The sequence below is a fragment of the Daphnia pulex genome, chromosome 10 (genome assembly GCF_021134715.1).
Source record: "Daphnia pulex isolate KAP4 chromosome 10, ASM2113471v1".
Classification (NCBI taxonomy): domain Eukaryota; kingdom Metazoa; phylum Arthropoda; class Branchiopoda; order Diplostraca; family Daphniidae; genus Daphnia; species Daphnia pulex.
In genome coordinates this window covers 2,333,043-2,359,119 of record NC_060026.1, presented here as the reverse complement: position 1 = coordinate 2,359,119, position 26,077 = coordinate 2,333,043, and the positions used below count along the sequence as shown (strand labels likewise).

Below are 26,077 nucleotides of genomic sequence, written 5' to 3'. Positions count from 1 at the left end.
GTCAGACACTTGATTTAAACAGTAGAGCTGTTTCCATGGGGCCTTTTTTTGATCCGTGATTACACATATAGCCCCGGCACACCAACGAACGAACGAACGAAGCACACACACACACATAGTCTGCGTGAATCGATCGTTTCTGGGGAGCCCCGGTTGCCATGGCTCGCGTAACCTTTTCTTTCTAGACTGGGAAAACTTTGTTAAATCGATCCGCGACTTTATTAGATCTATCCCGTTATTAACCGTTAACATTTCGCTTTAGTCTTTCAAACAATAAGAGCCCGTCCTGACCGTGGAATTCAGAGTCTCCGCGTTGAAATTCTTAGTCGCATATTAGTCGGTTATTGACATCTGGTCTATTTCCTTTTTGTTTTTTAAATTCCTTTCAAATTAAAAATTGAAGCTCATTATTTATCGTCATGGATTACGAAGAAGATCAACTGATTGAACAGACTCGACTCTGTCAACTGGAAGAATTGGCTTCTGACAGGTACAAGCTTTTTCAAGATATTTATTTGGTTTGCGGTTTATCAATCGACCGTGTAGGCTCTTATTAACGAATCACGTAGACTCGAATTCGTATCGTTCAATGCCCCACTTTTGTGTTCATTAGATGGTTGTTGCATCATCAAGCCGTGGTCCAGTTATCGCTCAAGGCCGTCTCCCAGACTGCTCAGCTCCGTGAAGAAACCGTCTACGCCAAACTAATGGAAGCAGAGAAAGTATGTATACGCCAAGACAAAGAAATTATAACACGCCGTTATGACATGGATTTCAAATCATAACCCTGTGCACAGCCGAAATTGATTTCTAATGTCGTTGCCAAAGCGACGAGAATTTCGTCTCATTAAGTCGTCTGCTTTGTTGACAACTTATTACATCAACCCCCCCTAGACTTGTAGACAAAACATCAACCAGAGCTCCGTCAAGCTAGTCTAAACAAAATTTCGCTCGTCAGACATGACGAAATCTTCTTTTCTAATTCTTTTTCTTTCTGGTTGCCGCCCCTTTGGTCGGATGACGTAAATAATAGGCCGGATTTCCTCGAAAAAGAAATGTAGAATGACCTGTTTTGCAATCACTTTTGCAATCCTCTAACCCACACTATACTGTCTCTTTCCTCGAAAAACCGCCTTATTGTACCTTCTTTCGGTGTATGATTGAAAGTGCTGATTGTGGTTGTGCACTTCTTTTTTTCCTTTTTACGATGTCAATGATCTTTTGCAGGGCTTTTCAAAGAGTGGGAGTCATGGCTCAGCTCAACGATTACACTTCTTCTTTGTCACTTCATTCCCCGTTCAGGTTTCCCTGCTGGTCTACGATGCCATCCTGATCGAAATATGGAGGGAGGAGATCCTGCCTCACTTGCTCAAGACCGAGTCTTCCCTTTCACCTTTAATGATTTACTCGGTGGTGAGTTGTCAAAATATGAATAACAACCAGCCAGCCAGCCAGCCAGCCCGGGTTGCACACAAAAACAAAAGACCCCCCTTTTTTTCTTTTCTTCTCCCAACCTAACGACAACACAGAAATAAATAAAAAAAAGAGAGAGAGAAGCCTTTCCTTTTTGTCTCAAACAAACCCACATTCCCCTTTTACCTTATTGTTGGCAGCTGTACCACGAAGGAGCCGTCATTAGCTTGCTGGAGCTATTGCTGTACCATTCGGCGGCCTGCGAAGCCCTGGGCGACTCAATCGTCGATTTACTCGACTATTGCCATCGCACGCTCTTGCGTTCAGCAGCAGCTTCGGCGTCGTCGAGGAACCACCCGTCCTTGGCCGACAGCCCAATCCTCAAGCACCTGGACGTCAGCCACTTGGAGGCCAACATCGCCATCCGCTGCATCGCCATTCTACGCTTTCTCGCCGGTCACGCAGACAAGTAATATAATCCGCAACTTCAAATAAATCAGATATAATGAACGGGGAAGTCCTCTCCCTGGTCATTATAAATTCCCGGGGTTTGGTATTATACCAAGGACTGTGGCCCCCGCCCGGCGTCATGTGAGTAGCGACTATATTTATATATTCAGACACTTTTTTTTTTGTTTTTTTTTGAATAACCGGGCGCTGGTTGGTAGGGGGGCGCCAGAGTTAATTCTTTTGTATCTAAAACAAATTGTGTGCAAATGACATAGTGCGTCGGGAAAAAGAGCCGACAAAGTCAAAATAGAAACTGTAATAACAACCTACTAATGAGTAATCAGATATAGTGGGGGGACTTTTTTTTTTTTATTTATTTATTTTATTTTTTGTTAAATAATGAAGACAATCAGATTTCGATTTAACGAGCTGTGTGCTGTTGGTCCCTTGGTTGATTTATCGCGGAATTCGGGCTATGAATCAATATCGTCCTGTCAGACTCTCTTGTTATCGGTGCCAATCTGCGCCCGGTTCCCAGTGTGTCTGGCAGTCTCGTGACGCATAAAAAAAATAGTTAAAATATTCATTTTATTTATTTATTTTTTTTTCGAAAATCACGAAAAAATATTTTATAAAGAATAAAGCCGAGATCCCGAGACTACTCAATTAAATTATACGACGCATTGTCAACGAGGGCCATGTAGAACGAACTTAACCCTCCCGGAAGTCGAGCTCCACAGTCCCGTTACTACTATTCACTTGGATTGGGGGTGACCGTTTGGGATGCTGTTGGCACATTTTCTTTTTGCGTAACAATTAAATTTTTCTTCTTTCTTTCTCCATTTTCTGTTTATTATTTTTATGAAAATTTTGTCGTGCAACAAGCCCTCGGAACTAACGGCCTGTTAGCTCAGTTGGTTAGAGCGCCGTGCTAATAACGCGGAGGTCATGAGTTCGATCCTCTTACGGGCCATGTAACTTTTTTTGAAGTCGCTACAAGGACGCAAGTCTCAAGGACCTGTTACTATGCACTATAACTGATAACATCAATTTAAATTTTCTTTTTTTCTTGTTTAAAAAAAAAACTATAACGAAAAAGAAAAAACCGGTTCTACACGACGTCGGCGACAATCGAATAAAGGAATGACGCAGTAAATCTCACTCGCTAGACTTTTCATTTTTAAAACATTTTTGAAAATAAAAGAATTAAGTCCCCCCCCCCTGACGTCGTGTGTGTGTGTTGATTTAGAATTATGATTTTTTTTTAAAATGACTTTTGATAGGGTACGTGTTATTTTTGGGTTTATGCCTACAGTTTGTCCGAAATCGTTACATCCCGGATGCTAACGACGACGGACGTGCCGCTGTTGGCGGTCCAGCTACTGATGGACCAGCAACCGTGGATCCGGCGGGTCAGACGCCAAAGCGACGGTGATGATAAAAGCGGAAGCCGGAACGACGACGACGAAATGTTGGAAATCTACGACAACGGTCAATGGCGTCGCTGCTCTCACGACGAAGCATCCGGCTCAAGCGGTGGCCAGATCCATCCAGTCGCTGCCCACCTATGGCTCCTCCTATTGTCCCTCCTGATGAGTCCCGTGGCCCCACGCAAATACGACCTCAACGACTTCCGGTGCCAGCAGTTACTCAAAGTGAGCCATTCATTATTTTTTAAATCTAATTTTTTAAAATGACTATTTTTATTCTGTTACGAATGAAAGTTGCGCTCCAGTTTGAATCCGTACGTCATCGATCAAATTCCTCCGCTGGCTGAGTTTGAACAATGGCTGGTCCAACTCTCGATTGTCGGTGCCCATCAAGTTTGGCGTCATTCCGGTTCCAGCCTGCAGAAGCCTTTCATCCTGGAACTAGTGGCCGAAATGAGACAGCTCATGCTCAAGCAACTGGCCGCCGAATGGACTGCCATCCTGGATGGCCAACGACAGTTTCTCAGCGACGAATCACCCGAAACTATCCATCGGTTTTTGTGTCAACTCTCATCATATTCCGCTAATGACATGCTAATGTCGTCGTTATTATTTCAGGTTGGCGGCCATTTACGATCCGGAACACCTGGAAGCCACCTTCGACCATTGCACAAGTCGTCATACAACAACAACCGAGCCAACAACAACAACATCAGCAGCAGCAGCAGGACGACAGACGAATATTGCCGGCAGTAGTACGTGCACTTTGTGCGCCAAACCGGCCCTCCATCGCTGCTCACGCTGCCGCCGTCAGCATTATTGCAGCAAGTAAAAAAAAAAGGACAAAGTTTCTCGCTCCCGACTTCTTCTTCCACACTGATTGAATCGATTTCTTCTTCTTCTACTGTGCGGTTGTCTACAGGGAATGCCAAGTAGCGGATTGGCCGAACCACAAATCGGATTGCAAGCCGGCGCTGAAACCCCTGACTCGACGGGATGGAGGCCACCTCAACCTTCTACTCCAGCAGCAGCACTGACACATCATCGCATTAACTTCCAGCAGGCTGCTATCTAGTAGTGTAAACCGCGGATTTCTTTATTGCAATATATAGAGAGAAGCCGAAATATATTTAAGAGTCAAGGGTGTGTGTTGTTATTTTGTTTCTTCTTAAAAGCCAATCTGATTTGGCACGTCCCATCTTATATATATCTTATATTGCGTCTTTATTCTCTGGACTTTTACCCTCCCACAAGATTAAGTGACACGTTCGATATTTTGGTGTGCTGTGTATAATACTGGACCCTCTCTCTCTGCACGCGGCCAATATTTGACTTGCAAGGAGAAAATTCGGACGCTTGTGTCAATGGCCAGAAGCTATTGCGCAGCACCGGATATTTGATTTTATTTTTCTCTGCTGCTGCTGCGTATAATACCATTGGGCTCTTTCAATATGTCGGGTTTTGTTGACTCACTACTGTTAGCTTCCAGCACACGTGCCGGGGTTCTTATTGGCTTGCCCATTTGTGCCGGGTTTTCTTATAATCTCTCACTTTGATGTCGCACTAGAGAGAAATTACAGCTTTCAGATACGAGTGTGTGTGCTTTAAAAAAGTTATCATTTGGACTTAGTTGGTTAGCCATTCTCATTATCTGCCCAGGCTCATTTTTATTGGATGCAATAATCAACGACTTGTTTAAATTTTCTTTATCGCTGTCGAAACAAATTTAGGTCAGAGTTGACTATACGCAAATGCTATTACAGTTTGTCCAACTAATTTTTAATAAAAGTAATCAATCGTGAAGCGGAAGAAAAATGTAAACAGAGATTGTTTAGGGTTTGACATTTTAGCAGACGACGAAATGTCAGTTTTTTCGTTTGGAACTGATTAGAGTCGATAGGAAACGCAATAGGGTTGCATTATATACCCATTGACCTCGAAGATATTATTTAGTTGTATTATTCATGGCTATTTTTAGACTGACCGATTACGAGTTTCTAGATTTCTTCCCTGACTCGATGGCGACTACCTGATCGTGAGGCTGCCATTAGTCATTAGAGGTCTGTATAAATAACATGTGACTATCTCTCGAAATGTCTTTCAAAAAGAAATTCCAGTGCAAGGCTGACATTCTTCTTTTATAGACATGCACTAAATACGGTATCAGTCGTGCTTTGGGTATTCTTTATCGGTTTTTCCAATGAATTAGGCAAACATTCTTTTCAAGCTTTTGGGAAAAAATGATTTTCCGTTTTAATGCTCTCTGCTTGTTTACTTCCAGACTTTTATAGCTTTCTTGTTTGTTTGCTTTTTTTTTGTTTTGTTCCACCATCTATTATGACTTGCTTGTTTATGTCAAGTAACCTGTAAACCAGAAGTCTGGGTCTGGAATTTTTTGGGGAAACCTGCAACGGTCCAATGAGTTATTCAGCCCACATCAACTTTGATTGAGTTATTCGCTTTGATGGCTGAATCTCTTGGTTGTTCAGTTCATACTTTTTCTTTTGGGGTTCCATTAATCATCGAGATCGATCCAAGCCAAATAGACCGACGTTTTGATTTTCGCTCGAAACACTTTTTCAACTCGCAGAAGCTTATTAGTTTCTGTCAGTATTATTTCGGCTGAATGGGCTGGGGGGAGACTAGCCTAGAGGATTTCTTTGATGGTTTGACGTTTTCGTGAATTCACCGTTTGTGTGTGTGTATATCGTCTAACGCTTTTTTTTTCTCTCAGTGGCGAGAGAGCAGCCGCGAGGTTTCTTTTGTTCACCCGGATGCGAGGTTTCGCAATAAGCGACTCAGCGCTCCTTTTAGACGATTTTTCTCCCCTCTCTCTCTCTCCTTGCCTTTTTGAAAGAATACAAAACAACAACAACCAGCATAAATAAATGTTTGGAAAAATAATCGGGGGGGGGCTAAAATTTCTTTCATAAGGCTGCTGCCTGGTCCCTCCCACCTGTTATATAACGGATGGGTCTACACAACTACATACAACAACAACGAAAAAATCGTGGAACTTTCTTGCAAGATCTCGACGCTATTGAAAACGACTTTTCCTTTTACGTCCAACTTTAAAAGGATTCGTGGCCGGACAGCTGGATGCCACCAGCCGGCCGGCACCCGGCACTTTTGAAAAGAATTTTCTTTTATTTTGTTTTGTTTTTTTCTCTTCGTTCAGGTGCGCCGAATCCTTTTCGTTTTTTCTTTCTTTCATTCCAACAGTTTTAGTTCAGTCCCGAACGAACCCTAAAATCCTTATTCCAAATATTTATTCAAATGACACCATATTTAGTGAATTCCCACTCATCTTTTAAAACCGATTTGAGTTTATTTTTTATTTTTTAAATCTCCTGGAAATTGTTGCGTCAATTTTAATCGAGTCGCCATCTAATGCTGGAAAATCGTACTATAGGGCAGAGGTATTTTTTATATCACCTTATCTTATGTAATATACCCACCTTGAAAACATTTTCGCCTGATTGACCAAAAGAGAATTTTCCACTTTAGACGTCGATGGCTTTTTTAAAAAAGGAACGAGTGAAAAATCAAACCATTCTTTTGACCAAGTCAAGGGCAAGCGTGTCCTATTCACCTACAGGCGCGTCGTAATAAAACGTGCGAGTATGTGCGGACGTGACCGCCTGGGAAATATATTCCAGTTCCCAATAATCTATTGAAACCCAAATCCCTCGCGTTTAATAGTTGGTGATGATTTTGTTCATATTCTCTCTATCCCGTGAAAGGAAACCTACGTATTGCACATGCCGGCCTTATCGTAGAATGAACATTTAGGATATTGGATCGAATTGTACCGGACAGACGGCTGACGTAATAGCGAAATGGTCAAACATTACAACTCGATTTCATAATATTTCTTGGAATTGTTTAGTAATCATAGAAGTTTCCGGTTTCATATCGCATGGCGCTTCAATTTGTTTTCTTACATTTGAATTCAATTCATAAATTTACAATATACATGTCTAGAATTATTCATTTGGGTCTTTTGGTTTAAGCCTAAAATTTTAATTTTAAATACCATGTCAATTTTGTCGTTTAACTTTAAAATATTTGTATTAAATCTTATTTATTTATTTGTCTAGTTTAAAATTATTTCGAAGAGTACGGGTCCTCCACCCGGATGGGCGCTATCATGGAACCGAAAAGATCACACTCGCATCAATGCAATAGTTAATGATTTGATGACAACGTCCGCTCTCTGCGGGGTGTTGATGGAAGTCTGATTGGCCAGAGTCTCTTCATCCTTTCCCCTTTTTCTCACCAATCAAGGCGGATACGTCCCATCAGATGGACAATTTTTGTTATATCGCTTCACCATCGCTGCACCACAGTGATGTCATAATGGTTTATAATCACAAGGAAAAGATATGTTGGCGCGTGTTCACACAACGCCTTTGATGGCGATCCATTTTGCACGTCTCATCCAACGGCTCCCTCTCGGATTTTGGTTTTCTTGATTGTGAGATTTATAAGCCCATCATGTCCACCAGAGAGCCGTCGTCGCCAATCGTCGCCCAGTACCAACACATCTGGACACGAAGTAAATTGTTGAAATGTTTTTACACAAATTTTCCTTATTGCTCGTGTCAGGACCTCTCTGATTTGTGTTTCCAGGGAGCACAGCTTTTCTACTGCTCCTTGTCCTGTCCACGAAATGGACCGATGGTGGTGGCATCACCATCAGGCCGTCTGGCCCAGCAGCGGGCTTCGTCGAAGACACTTCGTTCAATCTGACGTGCTTTTCCAGTCGTCCAGGTAATGTCACCTGGGCTCTACCCGTTCATTCCAGCGACGAACTGGATAACATCCAGATCAAGGTACATCAAACAGATTTTAATTTTGTTACACTCATTTTTAATCCCCCGGAATTTTTTTGTTTCTGGTTCTTTTTTGTTTGACAAAAGATGCCACAGGATTTACAGAAACGTGCCCATCTGACGACTTTACGCGAAGGAGATGTTTTTGTCGCCGTTCTGAGCGTCGTGAAAGCCAAGAGATCCGATTCGGGACGTTACACTTGTCACCCCGTTGGCGTCGATCCAGTCGACTTGAAGGCTCAATCTGAAACCTTTCCATGTGTACACATCTTCATCTCATGTACGCACACTTACCCCTTTGGTTCTCTCTCCTTTGTTTATATCCAATTTCAAATGTCAGACCATTGACTCTCGTGACGTCAACCTCCGTGTCTTGGCTGCACACAGGGAAAGGAGCCGTCGGCGTCGAGCTGAATCCGTTGAAGAGCGTCTACGTCGTCGGCAACCCTTCGCAGCAGCTGTTTGTCGTGCCCTGCTTCAACTATTTCCCCAGCCAGCATTTCTCCATGGTGGATTTGGCTCTGCAGAAGAGGAAACTACCGCAAATCGGTTCGCCAGACACTTTATGGGAATCGGTATTACAATGTCTTGAGATTTTGGGCGGAATCATTCGACGTTCGACAGCCGCTTATGCTGCCATTTTTTACTCTCTCTCTCACCACAGGTTGATCTCTCGGCGAAAAGTTATTTCAACTGGTCATTCGCCGATTACAAGGGCATCGCCATCCGTCATCCCAAGAGCGGCGAGTACAGGTGCGGGGCCGTCACGTTCAACAGCACGTGCCCCGTACCCAAATGGTCCCTCTACAGTTTTTTCATCGTCCAAGGTACACGGAATGATGACAAAATCAATTCTTATTTACTTTTGTTTCTGTTGGTATTTTTAAAATAGAATCGGTGGAGAAGGAAGCCGTTGAAGACGACAAGGACCAGCGGCCCCGCATTAGGCCGACTTCTACGCCGTTTCTCATCTTTCCGTCGGGCTCTACTTTTAGTTTGTTCTGTAAAACGGACGCTTTGGCCGCTCACCAGTGGAATGTCAATTGGCGGCTGCCGTTCGCCTTCCACAACGACGACTACGACACGGCCCAAGTCAAGAATCTTGGCCAGCGAGTCGTCGCCACGCTGGCCAAAGCCAACGGCAGGAGCTCACAGTCGGACTATTCCGTCCTGACCATCACCAACGCCAGCCACTTGGACACGGGCTATTATACGTGTCACAGAGCCGATAATGACAGCAATTCAGTCAGACAATACGTCTTCATTCAAGGTCAGACACATTTAAACATTTCACTCGATAATCACTTCAACTGTAAATTAACGATTAACTTTTTTGAAATTGACATTAGACTGGAATGCGTTAGTCGCTGCCCCATTGAACAAATATTTGGAATTTGGCAAAGAGGAAGCCATGATTGGTTGCAGACCAACTCATCCTTCCGTTCAAATGTCTCTCGAGCGGATAGCCGATGATGGAACTCCAGTCACAGTAAATCAAAATGACCCGCGCTCTTAATCAATCAAGAGTTTTAAAAAAAAATGAATCATTTAAAATGTAGGTTTACTCGCCTGGTAAGGATAGCAACAAGGACATGGGCGATTGGTCCTACAATGTCTTTGAAGGATTCAAGTACACTAAAAGGATTTCGTGGGAGACGGAAGGCACCTACCTATGCGTCGGCCGTAAAAATTACCTGGAAGGCCCGTCCAGGCATCGATCGGCAGTCGTTACGCACGAATTGTACCTAAGGGTTCGAGGTATCAATTTCAAATGACAGAAATTGACGTCAGTGTCTTCATTTGACTTTCTGGAAAAAAAGGGATCGAGTTGACAATGTCATTTAGCGACGGCAACAAGGCCGGAACGATTGCGGAAGGAGATGCTGTCCAACTGACTTGCCGCAGTCAAGAATGGCAGCAGCAGGATCGAGACAATCTCCCGAATCTGACGTGGCATTGGACTCGGCGTGATGAGCAAAACGTCTCCGTCACTTTGGAATTAGGCGGCGGTGGTCCCGGCCCGGACGGAGTGGGGAGGATTGCGGAGTCAACTAGGCGGAATGGATACGGTCTAAGTCATTTGAGCTGGACTAATATTTCCAGCCAAGCAGCTGGCACTTACAAGTGCACTCACCAACAATCGGGTGTCTCGGCTTCCTACATTTTGGCCGTGTCAAGTACGTCTAGAAACAAACAAACAAACATAAATAACGGCTCGAATTCAGGAAGGAGAGAAACAGTAAATTATCCAAGTAAAAATACTAAACGATTTTCTCTCCTTGTTTTGTTACAGCCGCCAGCGATGGACAACAACTGAAGAATGGTAACAGTCGGTTGCTCTGCGGTCTAGACTCTTTATTCACCGCCGAGGGCATGTGGTTTGTAACACACATCGTGGTCCTGTTGAAAATTTATTAGTCTGAGCCCATTAATGCCAATGTCGGTTATTTACAGAACGATATAGCTCTAGCTCTTTCTCGTGTTGAGTTTATCTCTGTCGCCTTTTACTTTTCGTTTGATAAATGACATTTTTACCTCTTGTCGTTATTGACGATAACGAAATTGCTTACCACAACTTTTAGTTTATTGCCTGGCAAAATAACGTTTTCTTTTGTGTCTTTGACGAGGGAGAATTTTGACATTCGAAATTATGATGATTTAAATCATTTTAGGAAAGAGCTAACAATTGACGAAAATGTTTGTCTTGAAAAACGAAATTTAGTTAAATTCTCTATAATTAGTTGTAACATAATAAAAACAATCTAGTTCAATATTAAAGCAATGCATCTGTTGTCTACGTGCCTGGTTGTTTGAAATCTTTTGAATTATAGACTTTCTTCTTATCTAGATTATTGTCAACAGACGATACTTCGAACTAAAATGTTTATTTTCCCGTAGTACCAATGATTTTCACTTTGTAGCAGTGTAGTGATTACTCTGAATAGTGGGCTCAAAGTGACAATGGTATTTCTTGTGTTTGTGTGCTGCATTACGACTAGTTTGCCCAGCTGTTGGGATTAAAGAACTGATGGATTAACTGTGAGCAAAGGTAAGTGGATTGTAGAAACTGAAGTACTACGGAACGAATTTAACTGTTAAATATCTTGTTAGAATGAAAGGCAACATGTTGAAAATGTAGATGATTATTCAGATATTGCGGGGCTTTTTTAACTTTAAATCGCTATCCACGAATCGATGGCAACTATCGGTCTGTAAATTTCTTTTCAGTGAAATGTTGGTGGCCCTGAAAAGGGCCGATTGGTAAGTCAAAAGGGAATAGGTCGCTTAAGCACGTTCACCACGAATACGGCGAGCGAGCTGGATGTCTTTTGGCATGATGGTGACTCGCTTGGCGTGGATGGCGCACAAGTTGGTGTCTTCGAAAAGACCCACCAAGTAAGCCTCGCTGGCCTCCTGCAGAGCCATGACGGCCGAGCTCTGGAAACGCAAGTCGGTCTTGAAATCCTGGGCGATTTCTCTGACCAAGCGCTGGAATGGCAACTTGCGGATCAGAAGCTCGGTCGACTTTTGGTAGCGACGGATCTCACGAAGGGCGACGGTGCCGGGACGATAACGATGGGGTTTCTTGACTCCTCCAGTGGCCGGGGCACTTTTGCGAGCGGCTTTGGTGGCCAACTGTTTGCGGGGCGCCTTGCCACCGGTGGATTTGCGAGCAGTTTGCTTAGTACGAGCCATGTCGAACGACTAAAATTTGGGGATAATGTATACAGAAAAGCGGTTAGTATATGTAGGGAGTCGACGGACGTTGAGGAACTAAGTGAGTTCTTTGGCTAGGGATTGGTTAGTTCAAAAAATGGGAGGGAAAGAAAATTGATAACGGAAATTCTCTTATCTCTTTGTTTGTGTGATGGCGTGGGGGAGGGTTCAACCAATGGGCGTTCCGTTAGAGGGGTCTGGAGGGGTATATAAACTCTGTACTTTTAAAAAATTCAATCATTCTGTGTTTTCTAAAACATCAGAAACTTTAATCGAAATGACTGGTCGCGGCAAAGGAGGAAAAGGACTCGGCAAGGGAGGCGCCAAACGTCATCGCAAAGTTTTGCGTGACAACATCCAGGGAATCACCAAGCCGGCCATCCGTCGTCTTGCCCGTCGTGGTGGTGTCAAGCGAATCTCTGGTCTCATCTACGAGGAGACCCGCGGTGTGTTGAAGGTGTTCCTTGAAAACGTGATTCGTGACGCCGTCACCTACACTGAACACGCCAAGAGGAAGACTGTGACGGCCATGGACGTCGTCTACGCGCTGAAACGGCAGGGCCGCACTCTGTACGGTTTCGGCGGTTAAATCTGATCTTGATTTTCATACTCCGATCGTTCAAACCAATCGGCCCTTTTCAGGGCCACCATTTTTTAAAAGAAAGATCTAGTTAATTCCGTTTGTCTTTGTTACATTTGAATATGTATTAATATACTTCGTACGAAAGCATATGCTGTAAAAAGCTATTGTGATTTAATCTTTCATGATTTAATTGTTCAATTTATTTCTATTTCCGCCAACCGATACAAAAATATTTATGCCATCGGGATTACAATGCAGAATAATTAAAGTAAAGTGATATCCTCTGGTCTGGAAAATGAATGGATATGAAGTTTTTCTTGGATCGACTTTTTGAACATGAATTTCAACATTTCATCCAGCATTTATAATTCATTCAGTACCACGCCGTACCATCAATCAATGGACGACAAACTTAAGATATCATTTATATTCAATCATACGATCTCCCTTGCAAAATATGAAAGTTACTTGACGTTAAAGTAAAAGTCTGGGTAACGTTTTCTCTCATTTTATAAGATCATGCGCTTGCATTTTTCTACCGAAAAGTAGAACTTATCACTTAAGTAAAAGGTAGCTGTGTGGCAGTTAAGTATTTTTCTTTTCTTTAAACGTTTGGTGGCCCTGAAAAGGGCCGTTTGGGTTGAAAGAGAAAACCGGAGATAATCTACTTGGTGCTGGTGTACTTGGTCACTGCCTTGGTGCCTTCAGACACGGCGTGCTTAGCCAACTCACCGGGCAAAAGCAGACGGACGGCCGTCTGGATTTCCCGGCTAGTGATGGTCGAACGCTTGTTGTAATGGGCAAGACGGGACGACTCTCCAGCGATGCGCTCGAAAATGTCGTTGACGAAGCTGTTCATGATGGTCATGGCTTTGGAGGAGATGCCAGTGTCGGGGTGGACCTGCTTCAACACTTTGTAGATGTAAATGGCGTAGCTCTCCTTCCTCTTGCGCTTCTTCTTCTTGTCTCCTTTGGCGATGTTCTTCTGGGCCTTGCCGGCCTTCTTCGCTGCTTTACCGCTAACTTTAGGGGGCATTCTAGGACTTGAGTAAATCTCAGAAAGTGAAGTCCGCTTGTCCGAATTTCTTGTTTATACAGATTTTGGCTCCCCTTTACTACCTGATGGTAGCCAAAACTCGCGTCTCCAGAGACTTACGTGTAACAGCAGATGTTCACTCGGGGGCGGAGCTAGTAACACAATCAGGGGAGAGCAGAAGGAAAGGCGGGGCAAGTAAAAATTTTCTGGTTGGCTACCAAAATTTTATTCTGAATCCGACATCAAGCGACTATATAAACCCCGATTTTTCAAATTTATACATCATTCGTTCCTTGATTTTAGGAACCACGTTTACTTACTCTACATCTCAACATGTCTGGTCGTGGTAAAGGAGGCAAAGTCAAGGGAAAGTCAAAGACCCGTTCCAGCAGGGCCGGACTTCAATTCCCCGTCGGTCGTATCCATCGAATGCTCCGCAAGGGCTCGTACGCTGAACGCGTTGGTGCCGGTGCCCCCGTCTACTTGGCTGCCGTCATGGAGTACTTGGCCGCTGAGGTCCTCGAGTTGGCCGGTAACGCCGCCCGTGACAACAAGAAGACCCGTATCATTCCTCGTCACTTGCAATTGGCCATCCGCAACGACGAAGAGTTGAACAAACTTCTCTCCGGTGTTACAATTGCCCAGGGTGGTGTTTTGCCCAACATACAGGCCGTTCTCTTGCCCAAGAAGACCGACAAACCTGCCAAGGCTTAAATTTCCCTTTCCTATCGTCTTATAAACAAACGGCCCTTTTCAGGGCCACCAAACTATTTTGAAAAAAAGGAACTTGCTGACTTGCTGTGCTACATTTGCATTTCAATCCAGTTGTGATAATGATAACGTTCACTGATTCATCGCAAGGTGGCATTCTTAATTGTTTTGATTCAACCTTATTAGCATAGCCAATTAAAATATTAGTGTCGTCTGCTTTTGTTTGTTGCAAGTTGCGAAAAAGACAATGTTTTAAAATGCATAATGAAACAGGACGTTTACTTTGACGGAAACGTACTCGTGGGTGCAAGGAAAATAGCACATCGTATACAAATACAAAAGCCTGGTCGGCGTGTCAACTGTACTCTGCCGGCGTCTCTTGATAGAATCGCTTAACACACACTCCATCCTGTTCATAGCAGGTAAAGAGAGCTAAGAATTCAAATAGAATGATTGTGGGAGCTTAAATAGAAGAGTTAAACTTGTTACAAATTGGTGAAATTTTAGTTCCTGACTTGAATTTATCATGTATTATGCTCCCTGTTGTGACCCTGTTGATGGCATTTTGTTTGCGCTATGTAACATTTTCCTGTGTGCAGATTTGAGGCCTGAGCCAGCCATCGTAACCACAAGATATGAAGTTTTTCTTTTGCTGGTATTGACCAGTCATCAGCTTCAATCTCAGCATCATCACTTTGGGATTGGGTAAGGATTTTCGTTACTTTAATGCTAGATTTGTTAATGATGCATGACTTGCACTAATATTACATGGAAACCTTAAATTATTAACCTGTTTATTCACAATCTGATTAGGGCTTATCCACTGCCTCATTTTCAACTTTTTCTTCCTTGTTGATTCTGTCAATATTGATTCGTGACCCAATTTTGTTTTAAATTTAGATAAACAGCATCCCGTTTGGAGAAACTACCGATGTCGGTCGAATTCTTCTTAATTTCTTTTAATCCCCTCTATCCTTGTGTACACCAGTGCGTGAGTGTATTCACGAGGACGTCCTTTCTTGTGGATGCATATTTTCCAGGCTTAAAGGTAGGAAAAATGTATCTCTATTCTTCCTTTTTTAATATTTTGTGTCGTTGATAAAGCAATGTGCAACTAGAAAATTTTCCGAGCAAGAGGGACCTGCACGCTACGGCTACACCTGTGCACCTTCTCGTTTATTAAGAAAATGAACAGTAACTTTAAACTTGAATTCTCCCCCGTGCATTTGTTTTTCTCTTTTGATGTTCAAACGGGTTGGATTCTTACACAAGGATCTTGGCGTTTCTGACTCATTTTTATTCAAAATTGGACGTTTCCATACTTTCCAAAGTGAATGGACTAGTAGTACACCTCGGAGTGAAATCGATAGCATGGTAAAATACCTCTAAGATAATATACCATGTCGATAATAGCGTTGTTAGGTGTCGTGCATGTATCACCTCATATATTGTCTATGTTTGTGTGTGTGCTGTTCAACATCAGCTGGTTCTTTCTTCACGTTTGACAGTTTGTTTTTCTTAGGTGTTGGAGATATTGGGCCGTTTATTCAAATGTGACCACAACTCGAGACAATTTCCTTAAATAGAAAATAGGATAAACTGTGCGGAGCTGTTTTCCCTTTATTCGTTTTCTTTTTCCGTCAGCAGGTGACACATTCCTTTTTACTCTGCAAGGATTTTCATTCTTGTTTTCTTTTCTTTTTAAAAGGGCGTTTCCAAGATGAATTGGCTGGTCCAACAGGTGAAATCTATCGGCATTCCTGCACCTGTTTACCTCCCACATGGTCTCGGAACGATAGGAATAAGTGTCACGTAATAATGATCCCTACTTCTTCGTCTATACAACGTAATTGAATAACTGTGTTTTGTTTACTGTGTAGGTGAGAGCGGTAGTGAAAACAACACTTGGATAAGGCAAACTTGTTTGTTCAACAAGTTTCTTCGCCTCGGAGGGTGCGGTGCAACACAATTCACGCGTAATCACGTAATCGAGTGATCTGGTATGGAAGCGCGTAATAAGATGAAGGAAATAAAGACGGTAACCAACAATCTCTTCGCCTACTGGTTTCAACTGCTTCGAGAAGTTAAACGCCATCATTTCCAAGACAGGTGAGCAGACACTTCGATATCTCATAAAGCCCTTAACCGCGTGACGTTAGTTAACTAAAACATCACAATTTGACTGGAAGATATCCAGACAAATTGGATTCATTGTGTATTGTTAGAAGCCATAATTTCAGTTGAGAAAAGGTACTTGATGTCATTTGACGAATTTGGGCGAATTTTGGGCTGATTGCGCCTTTCATTTAGAGGAGGAAAATAATCCCTTCAAATGCCATCATTTGCTTTGCCCGCACCGTTTATTCTTTGATTTCAATTGCCTTCAGGTATAGATATCAATCACTAATTTATCGTGCGAATAATCCAAGTCGAGGCAAAACGAGTCAGTGACTGGAAGACGTTAGACTATTCGATGAGATGGAGCTGGTTTGGTTTAGCAAAAATTCTGAATGAATTCGTCGGCCGAGCAGCCAAATTTATGTATTCAAATCATAGCAAATGTGTCATAAAATCGAATGCACTTTGATTTAGACGGCCACTAGTCGTCGCTTTATGTACCTTCAATATGTCGGCCACACTTTTATCGACATCGTCTTCTTCGGGTAACCGATCCAAGGAGACAATAGTTGTCGAACGCCGCAACTTTGAGCATGCTTCAATGCGATATAGCGCACCCGACTTGCTGTAAAAACAAACGATTTAAATCGGCAAATGAGAGGATATCGAAGCAGTCAACATGATATGCTACTTTACCTTATCTCTTGTTCTCAATCAATGTGACATAAAGTTCTACGTGTAAATCATTTTAACCAAAAGTCTGGCTGCCTGCCGCTATGCTCATTCGTTTTTTTTTTTTTTCTTCTTTTTTCATTTAGTTTTTCTGTTGTTTTTTCGGCCCGCCATGACCAGGTAAGTTCCCTTATTTTGAGGTCATAGATAAGTAAGATAGAGAGAGATTAATTGGCTTTAATGTTATAGTGCATATAGTGTTGTTATTGAATTTCCACAGCTAAGAAATTAAAGACCAAATAACAAGCCATCCTAATAGGTCTCCGTCGGTAACATATAGTCCAGCGGGTATTGATTCGCGATAAACAAATCATATCAGAACTAGCTGAAACCAAATTATTCCCAAGTCACTCTGTTTGACATTCGGCAGCGCGTGCGCTTTTTCATTTTTAGAGCAAATGTTTTATTTTCACTCAAAAATTGTAAAGTTTGTCGCGAGTTTTAAAAGTTATCCGCGTTGATTAAAAATCATTTTTGAAAGAAAAAAATAAAAAAAAAAAACTTGAAACCTTTTAAAGAGAAAGCAAAATACAGCGAATTGTGTACACACGCAAGGACGTAATCACGTGACTTATGAACTTGGAGCAGATCGCCTTTTGCACTCTACACTCTACACGCTGCACGTGTAGTCCTTGCCGATTTGAAAATCGGAATATCATCTGAGCTGCCCTTGTTATATGGTCTTACACGTCCTACACAACTGAAAATTACGAGCCAAATCTCAAATGGAACAAAATCAAAATTATCCGAGGCCACAACTTTTTATTTTCTTCTCTATTAAATAATTTGTCGTAGTTTTTTTAATGAAAAAGCAAAAATTAATTCAATTTCAGAACACTGCAAGAGATTATACGTGCAATCAAGTTCAACCAAACAAACCAAATGGTAGCCTATAATGAAATTCGAAAAAGGATGCCAATCTAGCCAAAAAATCTATCAACCACCAATCTGAGATACAAACCAAACGTGCTGGACATCACGTAGTTCCTCTCCTGTGGCAAAATATGGGGATGCATAGAGTAAAAATAAATAACCCGATAGTTGAACGGTTCAGATGTCAAAGTCTAGCCACTCACATTCACTCATTTGCGCATGCAGATCATCACGTGAGCCATTACAACTGTCTGCCATCTCTCTCTCTCTCCCAGCCGAGAGTCTGTGACTATAAAAGGCAACTGGGAATGTTAGAGAAGACATCACTTAGCTGACTGATACTTCCAGAGCTAAACTCTTCTTAACTCGCAGCAATGGCTTTCAAACTAGCCCTTCTCTTCGGCGTGATCGCTTTCGCCAGCGTTTATGTGGTAAGTCCAATTCACTCGTTTATACAATTAATTGATGTTCATTAGTTTGAAATATTTTGCAGTCTGCAACCACGACGACCACCGTCACCACTTCCGTCACCACCGTCTCGGCCGATGATGACAGCGAGGGTGGACTCTCGTTGAGCTCTCATGACCGCAGTGTCATCCGCAAGACCTGGGACCAGGCCAGGAGAGACGGCGATGTTCCTCCTCAGATTCTCTTCCGCTTCATCAAGGCTCACCCCGAATACCAGAAGATGTTCAGCAAGTTCGCCAGCGTTCCCCAAAACGAACTGTTGACCAACGGAAACTTCTTGGCCCAGGCCTACACCATTTTGGCCGGTTTGAACGTCGCCATCCAGTCCCTGTCCAGCCAGGAGCTGATGGCCAGCCAACTCAATGCTCTCGGTGGAGCCCACAAGCCCCGTGGTGCTACTCCCATCATGTTCGAGGTTTGTTTAATCAAAAACTGTTTTCCAATCAAGACAAATTGAACTAGAATTTAACCCGAAATGTTTTAGCAATTCGGTGCCGTCCTCGAGGAAGTCCTCGCTGAAGAGTTGGGCAGCTCCTTCAACGCTGAGGCCAAGAGCGCCTGGAAGAACGGACTTACCGCTTTGGTTGCCGGCATCTCCAAGACCCTGAAGTAATTCTAAATTGTCTCTTACATTACATCACTGATGCCCATTTAATATGATTGCATTAACTTGATAGGAACCCACAAGATTTGGCTGATCCCCAGACCAAATTGTCTGCCCGCCAAGTTCGTGACGTCCAGAGGAGCTGGGAAAACATCAGAAGTGGCCGCAACGCTATGGTCTCTTCCATCATGATCAAGTAATTCGTTAAATTAGCCTATACTGTAATTTAATGTTATCATTTTTAATAACTCTTTTTGATGAAAGGCTCTTCAAGGAGACTCCCCGCATCCAGAAATACTTCACCAAGTTCGCCAATGTCCCAGTGGGATCTTTGAGCGGCGACGCCGAGTACAACAAACAAGTCGCCCTGGTCGCTGACCGTCTGGACACCATCGTCTCGGCTACCGGCGATAAACTTCAACTTTTGGGCAACATCAACTACATGCGCTACACCCACGCCGCCCGTAGCATTCCCCGTAGTGCTTGGGAGGTGAGATATGCATACATTTCATTGCTATTTACCAACGAAACTAACTTATGCACGCATGTGCATGTCTTATTTCAGGACTTTGGCCGTCTTCTGATGGAGTCTTTGTCTGCCAGCGGTGTCTCCTCTGACGATTTGGCTTCCTGGAAGGGCGCTTTGGGTGTCCTTGTCAACGGAATCTCTCCCAAGAATTAAGACACATTTTCTTGGGTCCGCATTCAAGCAATGACACGGAATGGAAGAGAAATCATTTCCCGCCCATTTTATTCATCGATGTTCTTTTCTTTTTCAAATACAATTAGTTAAGCAATCCAAAGTTGGCTGTTGAATTCGCGGATAGAAATTGGGTTTACAAAAAAATTTACAGTCTGATAAAACTTTTTATCTGGCTCGGTCTGCTCCAAGGATGGAGTTGTTGACTATTCAGCCAAACTGAATTAAGAAGAAGAATTATGTTTTACTTTTAACAATAATTTTAGAGTGAACTACCTGACCCATGGGTATGCCATCGTTATTATTTTCTTACAGATTCAATTCAACCTGATTTAATTACTGTCTTCGCTCTTGCCGATGAGATTTATTAACTGGCAGCACCGCTTTCCAGTTTTCAAGCCAGTTCGTCTGCACTCTGCTAAAATTCACATTACAGTCATTCACGTCGGTAGTAGGTTACCTGTAACGAGGTATAAACCTTTCATAATATTCAATAGATATTCAATGTTACTGGGAATTTGCAATATAACTCCGTTCATAGGAAGTAGTAAGTTTCCTTCTGTGTCACAATTGACCAATTGTAAACTTGTGTTTTTCATGGATGTGGGTGATGGTCTCTGGCTTACGCGTGACGGAACAATATATTCAATTCAAGAAAATGTGTAAAACATTTCAGTACTCCCAGAAAGTGAGGATCGATGGATTGTTTCTCCTGCACTGGAGAAATGGATATTCAATCTCTTAATGTTGAAAAGGAGTGAGTGCCGTTGTGCCACAAGAAAACTTTTGTTTTATTTGTAGTTCTCGGGCTCATGTTAAATTGGTTCCACAATATCACTTACCCAAAAGAAATGTGGGACTTCAAGTACAGTGTAAAAGTGAATTCATTATTGTACGCATTATCATTTGCTAAAGAATGCATTTTATTTTCTGACACCAGACAGAAGAACACGAAGTCTGTGACCTCCAGAGAAGCTGGGAAGCCATCAGTTGAGTTGCCGCAACGCCATGGTCTCTTCTATAGTCCTCATCAAGTGAGAGTTGATAAACCAATTATCTTGTACTGTTATCAAATCTTAATTTTCTTACTCTTTTTTAAGAAATGCTCTTCAAGGAGACTCCCCGCATCCAGAAACACCTTAACAAGTTCGCCAGCGTCCCCGTACGATCTTTAGATGGAGACGCCGAATACAACACACAACTCTGCTTGTTGTGTTATTGTAGGACTTTTGCCGCCTTTTGATGGATGCTTTGCCAGCCGAGTGATATTTAATCCATGTGATGTTTAAGATGGTATAGTATAAATACTTAAATAGGTATAAATCTTTCTGGGAAAAAAAACAAAACAAAAAGAAAAACAAACAAAAAAAAAACCTGCTTTTCCACTCGTTGCTGACTTGCTGGATGGATTGTTTTGGGGTTTGTTCCCATGTCTAAAGAGAAATCTTAGCTCGCACCACACTAAAAGGGATAGCCTGATCGCTCGTTCCCCGTCTGTTTGTAAACGCAAGTGGGCAACCAGATGCTCTTGTAAAGAAATTACAACTTATTTGTTATAATTGTATAGCTAACTCAAATAGTATGGTTAATTTAATTTTGTGCCCCAGCTGCATTTAATAATTTGGAATTAAGACAACTCAATTTTCCATTCATTTAATAGTGTAATGTAATTGAGGGAATGTAACGGTGAACGAACTGGAATTTTCGCTTGGTGAACATTTTCGTATTCTTTTTCTATATTTAACTGCCTAGTTTTCAATCTATCCTATAAATGATAATTTAACTTGATCGAAAACGGATAAAAACATTATTCCTTCTTAATTTTGAAAATATTTCATTCATTTCTCGTTTACTGCTCTTGGTACATAGTTCTGTTATGATTCATAACATTTAATTTTTCTTTTAGAACGCCAATATGTTCCATCGGGATATTCGGCCACATCATCAACAATCACAAACTATTCCAATATCTATGCATCACCTATTTTATGTGCCAGTTCCCATTTCACTGCCTTCACAAATCAATCAACTGTAGCCAGTGGAACGTTTGGATTCAAAAGAAAGAGTTTCTCAGTTGGAAGATCAAAAGCGGATGCTGAAACTACAGAAGAAGATTCAGAAATTGTAGATTAGTTTGGAGGAAGCCAAAGCCAAACAGGCTGTTCCTCCCAGTGGAATTAAGAGCCAGCAGAGCGTCAACGACAAATCGATATCTGCAGCTATTTTTCACTGGAGCAAGAAGCCGAACTTCGCCGAACTTTGTGTGTTCCTGAAAAGAATCATTCTACCTCATCTTGTGTCTCTTCTAAAATTCTGAATGAAATTGATCTTCTGCAAGTCCAATTGAGCAATGTGATCCCTCAACCGGAGCTGTCGTTGTCGACCGTCGTCGCATTGGAAAGATAACCGACAACTATCATGAGTCGATTGGGCGTGAAGAATTCGGTCAAGTCTTCAAAGAAACTTGGCATGGATGTCAAGCAGCCGTCAAAGAAATCCGCTCTCCTCGGCGTTGCAGCACAGTCGTCGAGGCTCGATCGTTCGCCAAGATGATTCAACGAGAGGTTGAAGCCCTTTCAGCTGTTCAGCACCGTAATATTATTGGACTGCTAGATCTTCGCATGGAAAACGAATCGAGTGATGGTGAAGCATCGATTAGAGTCTCGCTTATCTTTGAATTCGCCAACGGAGGGACTCTTTTCGACTGACTTTTCGGCGGCCTAGCAAAAAATAGCAAATTCAAATTAGACGTGAATCAAATGATGCTGACCGCTCGCCATCTCACCGCGAAACTCTCCATCTACTGCATTCCACTCAGCAGAAGCCGGGCGGTTCAGTTATGGTCCACCGTGACGTGAAATCCGCCAATGTTTTACTGCAACGGGATGACGAAGGAAGAGTCGTGCGAGCTGTTTTGGACGATTTAACGTCTTCATTTGGATCTTAACGAAAGTGGCTCCCGCCTTGGCCTAGCAGCCAGTTTCATGACAGCCGTGGTAGGTACCCACGGCTATGTCGATCCTTTGTGTGCGGAGGTACTGTATATTTTCAACATGTTCCAACTGATGCAGTGTTTATTAATTATTTTTTCAATTACCATTGTAGCGTTTAACCTGCAGACGGGTCGGCCAGTTTGCATGTCCTTCACGCTTGAAGGTCGCGGGGAATATTACGTTAAACTGTCAATGCGGTGGTGTAGAGGTTGGGTGAGAATTGGACGTGTTGCATCATTATCAAGCAGGTATTCAATAGCCGCAAGGCTCAGCCATTTGGTATTCATTTTGATATTGCTTGTTGTAGACCCATCCCCAGCAACGTCAACCTAAAGAAGGAAAGGCAAGTTTGCATTTTCTTCAATTTCGAAGGTCACGGAGATACCATTACGTTAAACTTGTCATGTGGAGTTAGAGGTTGGGTGAGAACGGGAAGTGTTGCACCATTATCAAGCAGGTACAATAGCCGCAAGGCTTAAGAGGTTAGGGGTAGAAAAAAAATCGTATAAAAGGAGAGAGAAAAGGCGTTTGAAATCAGTTGAGTGAGAATCTCCGACCCGGCAACTGCTGTGTCCTATTCGTCACTAAATGCATTTTTCATTTTAAAATCATTACGCAATAAGTAAATATCCTTTTAACTATTTGTGCCGATTTTTATTGTTTTTTTTCTTTTCAATTGTTAATATGCCATTTATTGAATATATTTAATATTCAAATTGTTTATTGTCTGTCGTATTAAAGGAGAAAAAAGGCCAAAGAAATCAGTCGAGTGATCATCTCCGACACTGCAATAGCAACTGCAGGGCACTATTGATCATCAATTGATTCTTCACTGTGTAATCAGTTCGTAATCATGGGTAAATATTCATTTTTATTTTGAGTCATGAAACAATTCTATGTCATTCCTAGTTGATATGATGAGCTATAATTGAAATTAATTTTTAAATTGTTTATTGTACAGTTAATTATGGCGTTGTGCTGCTGTTGGGTCGACCACGAGTGTACCGATGTCTCCTGGATACGGTGGCCCCGAGTTACTTCACCAAAGCGCCTGAGTACTACACTGAGGCTCCCAAGTACTACACCATCAAAGCCCCAGAGTATTACACTGCAATCTACGCTGCCCCAGCTTACACCACCAAGGGACCGGAGTACTGCACCACAACCTACGCTGCCCCAGTTCACTACGCCGCCCTGAGCTACACAACCACATCTGAGGCAGCCGTCATTACTGCACAGCGGCTGCTTCTTAGTAACAACCTACGTTACACCTAGATGCTACACCGAAGCCCCCAAGTACTGCACCGGCAAGGCCGAATATTACATAACCACGTTTGCTGCCCCAGCTACCCTGCTACACCGAGAAACCCAAGTATTTCTCTGCTCCAAGCAACTATCGAACAGAGGCTCCTGTTGACTACACCACCCATGCCCCGGGGTTTTACAGTACAACCTACGCTGCCCCATCTACACCATCAAGGCTCCAAAGTACTACGCCACCGAGGCACCCGAGCTACTACTTAGGCTGCTCCGACTTTCTGCACCGAAGCTGCGAAATATTCCACTGCCCCGAGTTACTACACCATCAAGGCTGTTACAATGTTACATCACAACCTACGCTTCTCCAGTTTACTACATAATGGTGAAGCCAGAAATGGAAACAGGTATGGGCCCAACGGGTCTTGCTTTATTCCTCTTGTGTCTCTTCTACAAGATTAACGTCTGGAATATTTTTTTTTTTTTTGTTTATTTTTTTTTATGTGAAGTAGTCAGGGTAGAGACAATATTTTGATAAAGGGATAAAAGTGCTTTTGACTTATTTTAAAGAAGTTCTACATAACACGTGGGGTTTTGTGTTGAGATTTGTTGGTATAGTTAAATGTGTGCGGCTCATGAGTTGCCAGGCTGAAGCTTATTTTCTGCTAGAAATCACTTGAGTAGAATAACCAATGAAGCGTTGTTGACACTTAACTTGCATCTGACCGTGTGGAAGGCCTTTTTATTTTTTTCATGTTACTTCATTTTTTCAATCATTCTCATTACATTTCTCCAATGTCAATTGCTAATTTGAAGGTGACGGAGATTATTCCGTAAAATGTGCCATGTAGTGGTGTAGAGGTTGGGCAAGAACGGGACGTGTTTCATCATTATCAAAAATGTAGAATTGCTGAAAGGCTTGAGTTGAGAGGTAAATTGGGGTTAGAAAAAGTCGTATAAAAGGAGAGGAAGGTGATAGAGATTAGTCTAGTGAGCATCTCCGACCCGGCAACAACTGCTTTCTTCCAATTCTCAATCATGGGTAATTCGTTTATTTTACATGGAGTTTTGTATCATATAGACTTTCTTACATTTGTTCATTTGTCACTAATAGTTAATTATTTTAATGTTCACATCTAGTTAATTTATAGTCTAGTGCTGTTTGGTGTATCGTTGATGGTCGAGTCGTCCACTGGTGTACCGGTGTCCCCTGGGTGTGGCAGATACCAAACCGCAATGCTACCGTCTTACTACACAACAAACATACGCAACCAGTTACTACACCTAAAAGGCCGTATGTTACACAAGGACGTATGCTACACCAGTTTACTACACCGAGGAATTCAAGTATTACTCTTCCCCGAACAAATACCAAACAGAGGCTCCTGTTTACTACACTACCATCGCCCTCGAGTGTTACACTAAAACCTACGTTGCCCCCAACTACTACACTGTGGCTCCGAAGTGCTACACATCAATGCACAACCAATTCGCAATTGGTAAATCTGCTGTTTTACATAATTTGAATTATTCCATATGTTCTCTAATTGTTAATTAATAACTGAAAATGTTTATTTTATTCGTTTACAGTTTATTTTTACGTCGTGCTGCTGTTGGTTGTTCTATCGTTGCTAACGTGTTGACCACTGTACCGAACTCCACCGACTTTGGTTATTAACGACAAGAGATGTATGTCAATAGGTGCAATAGCCGTAAAGTTTAAAATGTGAAACAGGAAAAGAAAAAATCGGTTAAAAGAAGAGAGAAAAGGCGATTTATCAATTGAATGAGCATCTCCTACCCGGCAGCAATTGCATTCTTCCAATACTCAATCAAAGGAGTACTACACCACCAAGGCAGCGGAGTACTACACCACCAAGGCAGCGGAGTACTACACCACCAGGGCAGCGGAGTACCCAGGCTGCTGAATTGTGAATTGTTTGTTTTATGTTTAAGAGGTGACTACTGCCTTATTCATACGGACATGTTCTTGTGGTTCGACGATGATATTTCAAGGATTAGTTACGAAAGACACTTGTAACTGTAGATTTTATCAAATCTTATAAGTAATGGGGAAGTGGGTGACCTTTGTAAAAATGAAACACTTTGAAGTTGAGAGAAATATATTGATACAATTCATAAACAAAACTTGGTATA

General features: G+C 42.3%; 7 protein-coding genes, 2 long non-coding RNA genes and 1 other non-coding gene across 24 annotated transcripts; 8 read left to right on the top strand and 2 right to left on the bottom strand.

Annotated features, from left to right (window-relative positions):
* Positions 1–107: 107 nt before the first annotated feature.
* On the top strand, positions 108–4,439 carry LOC124205094 (zinc finger MYND domain-containing protein 10-like). The gene is made up of 8 exons (XM_046602426.1): positions 108–490; positions 614–722; positions 1,303–1,413; positions 1,614–1,882; positions 3,179–3,518; positions 3,588–3,847; positions 3,912–4,121; positions 4,216–4,439. Exons 1-8 carry the CDS (start codon positions 420–422, stop codon positions 4,328–4,330), a joined length of 1,485 nt encoding a protein of 494 aa, XP_046458382.1. The 5' UTR covers positions 108–419; the 3' UTR covers positions 4,331–4,439.
* Trnai-aau lies at positions 2,763–2,836 on the top strand. Its single transcript has one exon. It is a non-coding gene; the product is annotated as a tRNA-Ile (tRNA).
* Positions 4,440–4,535: 96 nt separating the features above from the next.
* LOC124205092 lies at positions 4,536–10,910 on the top strand. Of its 2 annotated transcripts, XM_046602418.1 has the most exons (11): positions 4,536–5,353; positions 7,394–7,851; positions 7,926–8,128; positions 8,216–8,408; positions 8,516–8,703; positions 8,793–8,955; positions 9,021–9,398; positions 9,478–9,617; positions 9,688–9,886; positions 9,949–10,305; positions 10,422–10,910. In XM_046602418.1, the coding sequence occupies exons 2-11, from the start codon at positions 7,791–7,793 to the stop codon at positions 10,544–10,546; spliced, it is 2,007 nt and encodes a 668-aa protein (XP_046458374.1). In that variant the 5' UTR covers positions 4,536–5,353; positions 7,394–7,790; the 3' UTR covers positions 10,547–10,910. The 2 variants fall into 2 exon arrangements, with proteins under 2 accessions (XP_046458374.1, XP_046458375.1); XM_046602419.1 differs by lacking the exons at positions 4,536–5,353; positions 7,394–7,851; positions 7,926–8,128 and having other exon boundaries at positions 8,235–8,408; positions 8,469–8,703.
* Positions 10,911–11,355: 445 nt separating this feature from the next.
* On the bottom strand, positions 11,356–11,836 carry LOC124205097 (histone H3). The gene has a single exon (XM_046602436.1). It carries the CDS (start codon positions 11,822–11,824, stop codon positions 11,414–11,416), a length of 411 nt encoding a protein of 136 aa, XP_046458392.1. The 5' UTR covers positions 11,825–11,836; the 3' UTR covers positions 11,356–11,413.
* Positions 11,837–12,073: 237 nt separating this feature from the next.
* Positions 12,074–12,498, top strand: LOC124205096 (histone H4). The gene has a single exon (XM_046602434.1). It carries the CDS (start codon positions 12,123–12,125, stop codon positions 12,432–12,434), a length of 312 nt encoding a protein of 103 aa, XP_046458390.1. The 5' UTR covers positions 12,074–12,122; the 3' UTR covers positions 12,435–12,498.
* Positions 12,499–13,036: 538 nt separating this feature from the next.
* On the bottom strand, positions 13,037–13,477 carry LOC124205098 (histone H2B.3). The gene has a single exon (XM_046602437.1). The coding sequence runs from the start codon at positions 13,462–13,464 to the stop codon at positions 13,093–13,095; it is 372 nt and encodes a 123-aa protein (XP_046458393.1). The 5' UTR covers positions 13,465–13,477; the 3' UTR covers positions 13,037–13,092.
* A 320-nt stretch (positions 13,478–13,797) lies between these two features.
* LOC124205357 (histone H2A) lies at positions 13,798–14,178 on the top strand. Its single transcript, XM_046602750.1, has one exon. It carries the CDS (start codon positions 13,798–13,800, stop codon positions 14,176–14,178), a length of 381 nt encoding a protein of 126 aa, XP_046458706.1.
* Positions 14,179–14,367: 189 nt separating this feature from the next.
* LOC124205095 lies at positions 14,368–19,773 on the top strand. 7 transcript variants are annotated; one of them, XM_046602432.1, is made up of 14 exons: positions 14,369–14,597; positions 14,775–14,880; positions 15,076–15,223; positions 15,698–15,987; positions 16,056–16,284; positions 17,112–17,145; positions 17,859–18,044; positions 18,124–18,208; positions 18,271–18,329; positions 18,392–18,781; positions 18,851–18,975; positions 19,044–19,166; positions 19,235–19,460; positions 19,536–19,773. In XM_046602432.1, exons 9-14 carry the CDS (start codon positions 18,273–18,275, stop codon positions 19,650–19,652), a joined length of 1,038 nt encoding a protein of 345 aa, XP_046458388.1. In that variant the 5' UTR covers positions 14,369–14,597; positions 14,775–14,880; positions 15,076–15,223; positions 15,698–15,987; positions 16,056–16,284; positions 17,112–17,145; positions 17,859–18,044; positions 18,124–18,208; positions 18,271–18,272; the 3' UTR covers positions 19,653–19,773. The 7 variants fall into 7 exon arrangements, with proteins under 7 accessions (XP_046458389.1, XP_046458388.1, XP_046458387.1 ...); XM_046602431.1 differs by having other exon boundaries at positions 14,379–14,597; positions 15,698–15,822; positions 15,884–15,987; positions 18,124–18,329; XM_046602429.1 differs by adding an exon at positions 15,280–15,549 and having other exon boundaries at positions 14,379–14,597; positions 18,124–18,329.
* A 325-nt stretch (positions 19,774–20,098) lies between these two features.
* LOC124205100 lies at positions 20,099–22,097 on the top strand. The gene is made up of 4 exons (XR_006879205.1): positions 20,099–20,542; positions 20,611–20,704; positions 20,771–20,963; positions 21,577–22,097. It is a non-coding gene; the product is annotated as an uncharacterized LOC124205100 (long non-coding RNA).
* Positions 22,098–22,137: 40 nt separating this feature from the next.
* Positions 22,138–25,591, top strand: LOC124205099. Of its 8 annotated transcripts, none has more exons than XR_006879199.1 (6): positions 22,138–22,705; positions 22,776–22,911; positions 23,405–23,520; positions 23,625–24,327; positions 25,072–25,419; positions 25,511–25,591. It is a non-coding gene; the product is annotated as an uncharacterized LOC124205099 (long non-coding RNA). The 8 variants fall into 8 exon arrangements; XR_006879201.1 differs by lacking the exons at positions 22,138–22,705; positions 22,776–22,911 and adding exons at positions 23,133–23,285; positions 24,433–24,962; XR_006879200.1 differs by lacking the exons at positions 22,138–22,705; positions 22,776–22,911 and adding exons at positions 23,133–23,285; positions 24,433–24,962 and having other exon boundaries at positions 25,061–25,419.
* The last annotated feature ends 486 nt before the right edge of the window (positions 25,592–26,077 follow it).

Bases quoted from the DNA above. Each gene is read 5' to 3' on its own strand.
- LOC124205094 (XM_046602426.1), top strand. From the start codon at position 420: ATGGATTACGAAGAAGATCAACTGATTGAACAGACTCGACTCTGTCAA. The intron at 1,414-1,613 runs GTGAGTTGTCAA...TATTGTTGGCAG, and splicing joins CTTTAATGATTTACTCGGTG to CTGTACCACGAAGGAGCCGT. The intron at 4,122-4,215 runs GTAAAAAAAAAA...GGTTGTCTACAG, and splicing joins CGTCAGCATTATTGCAGCAA to GGAATGCCAAGTAGCGGATT.
- LOC124205092 (XM_046602418.1), top strand. From the start codon at position 7,791: ATGTCCACCAGAGAGCCGTCGTCGCCAATCGTCGCCCAGTACCAACAC. The intron at 8,409-8,515 runs GTACGCACACTT...GGCTGCACACAG, and splicing joins TGTACACATCTTCATCTCAT to GGAAAGGAGCCGTCGGCGTC. The intron at 9,399-9,477 runs GTCAGACACATT...AATTGACATTAG, and splicing joins ACAATACGTCTTCATTCAAG to ACTGGAATGCGTTAGTCGCT.
- LOC124205097 (XM_046602436.1), bottom strand. From the start codon at position 11,824: ATGGCTCGTACTAAGCAAACTGCTCGCAAATCCACCGGTGGCAAGGCG.
- LOC124205096 (XM_046602434.1), top strand. From the start codon at position 12,123: ATGACTGGTCGCGGCAAAGGAGGAAAAGGACTCGGCAAGGGAGGCGCC.
- LOC124205098 (XM_046602437.1), bottom strand. From the start codon at position 13,464: ATGCCCCCTAAAGTTAGCGGTAAAGCAGCGAAGAAGGCCGGCAAGGCC.
- LOC124205357 (XM_046602750.1), top strand. From the start codon at position 13,798: ATGTCTGGTCGTGGTAAAGGAGGCAAAGTCAAGGGAAAGTCAAAGACC.
- LOC124205095 (XM_046602433.1), top strand. From the start codon at position 18,273: ATGGCTTTCAAACTAGCCCTTCTCTTCGGCGTGATCGCTTTCGCCAGC. The intron at 19,167-19,234 runs GTAATTCGTTAA...TTTTGATGAAAG, and splicing joins GTCTCTTCCATCATGATCAA to GCTCTTCAAGGAGACTCCCC. The intron at 19,461-19,535 runs GTGAGATATGCA...GTCTTATTTCAG, and splicing joins TTCCCCGTAGTGCTTGGGAG to GACTTTGGCCGTCTTCTGAT.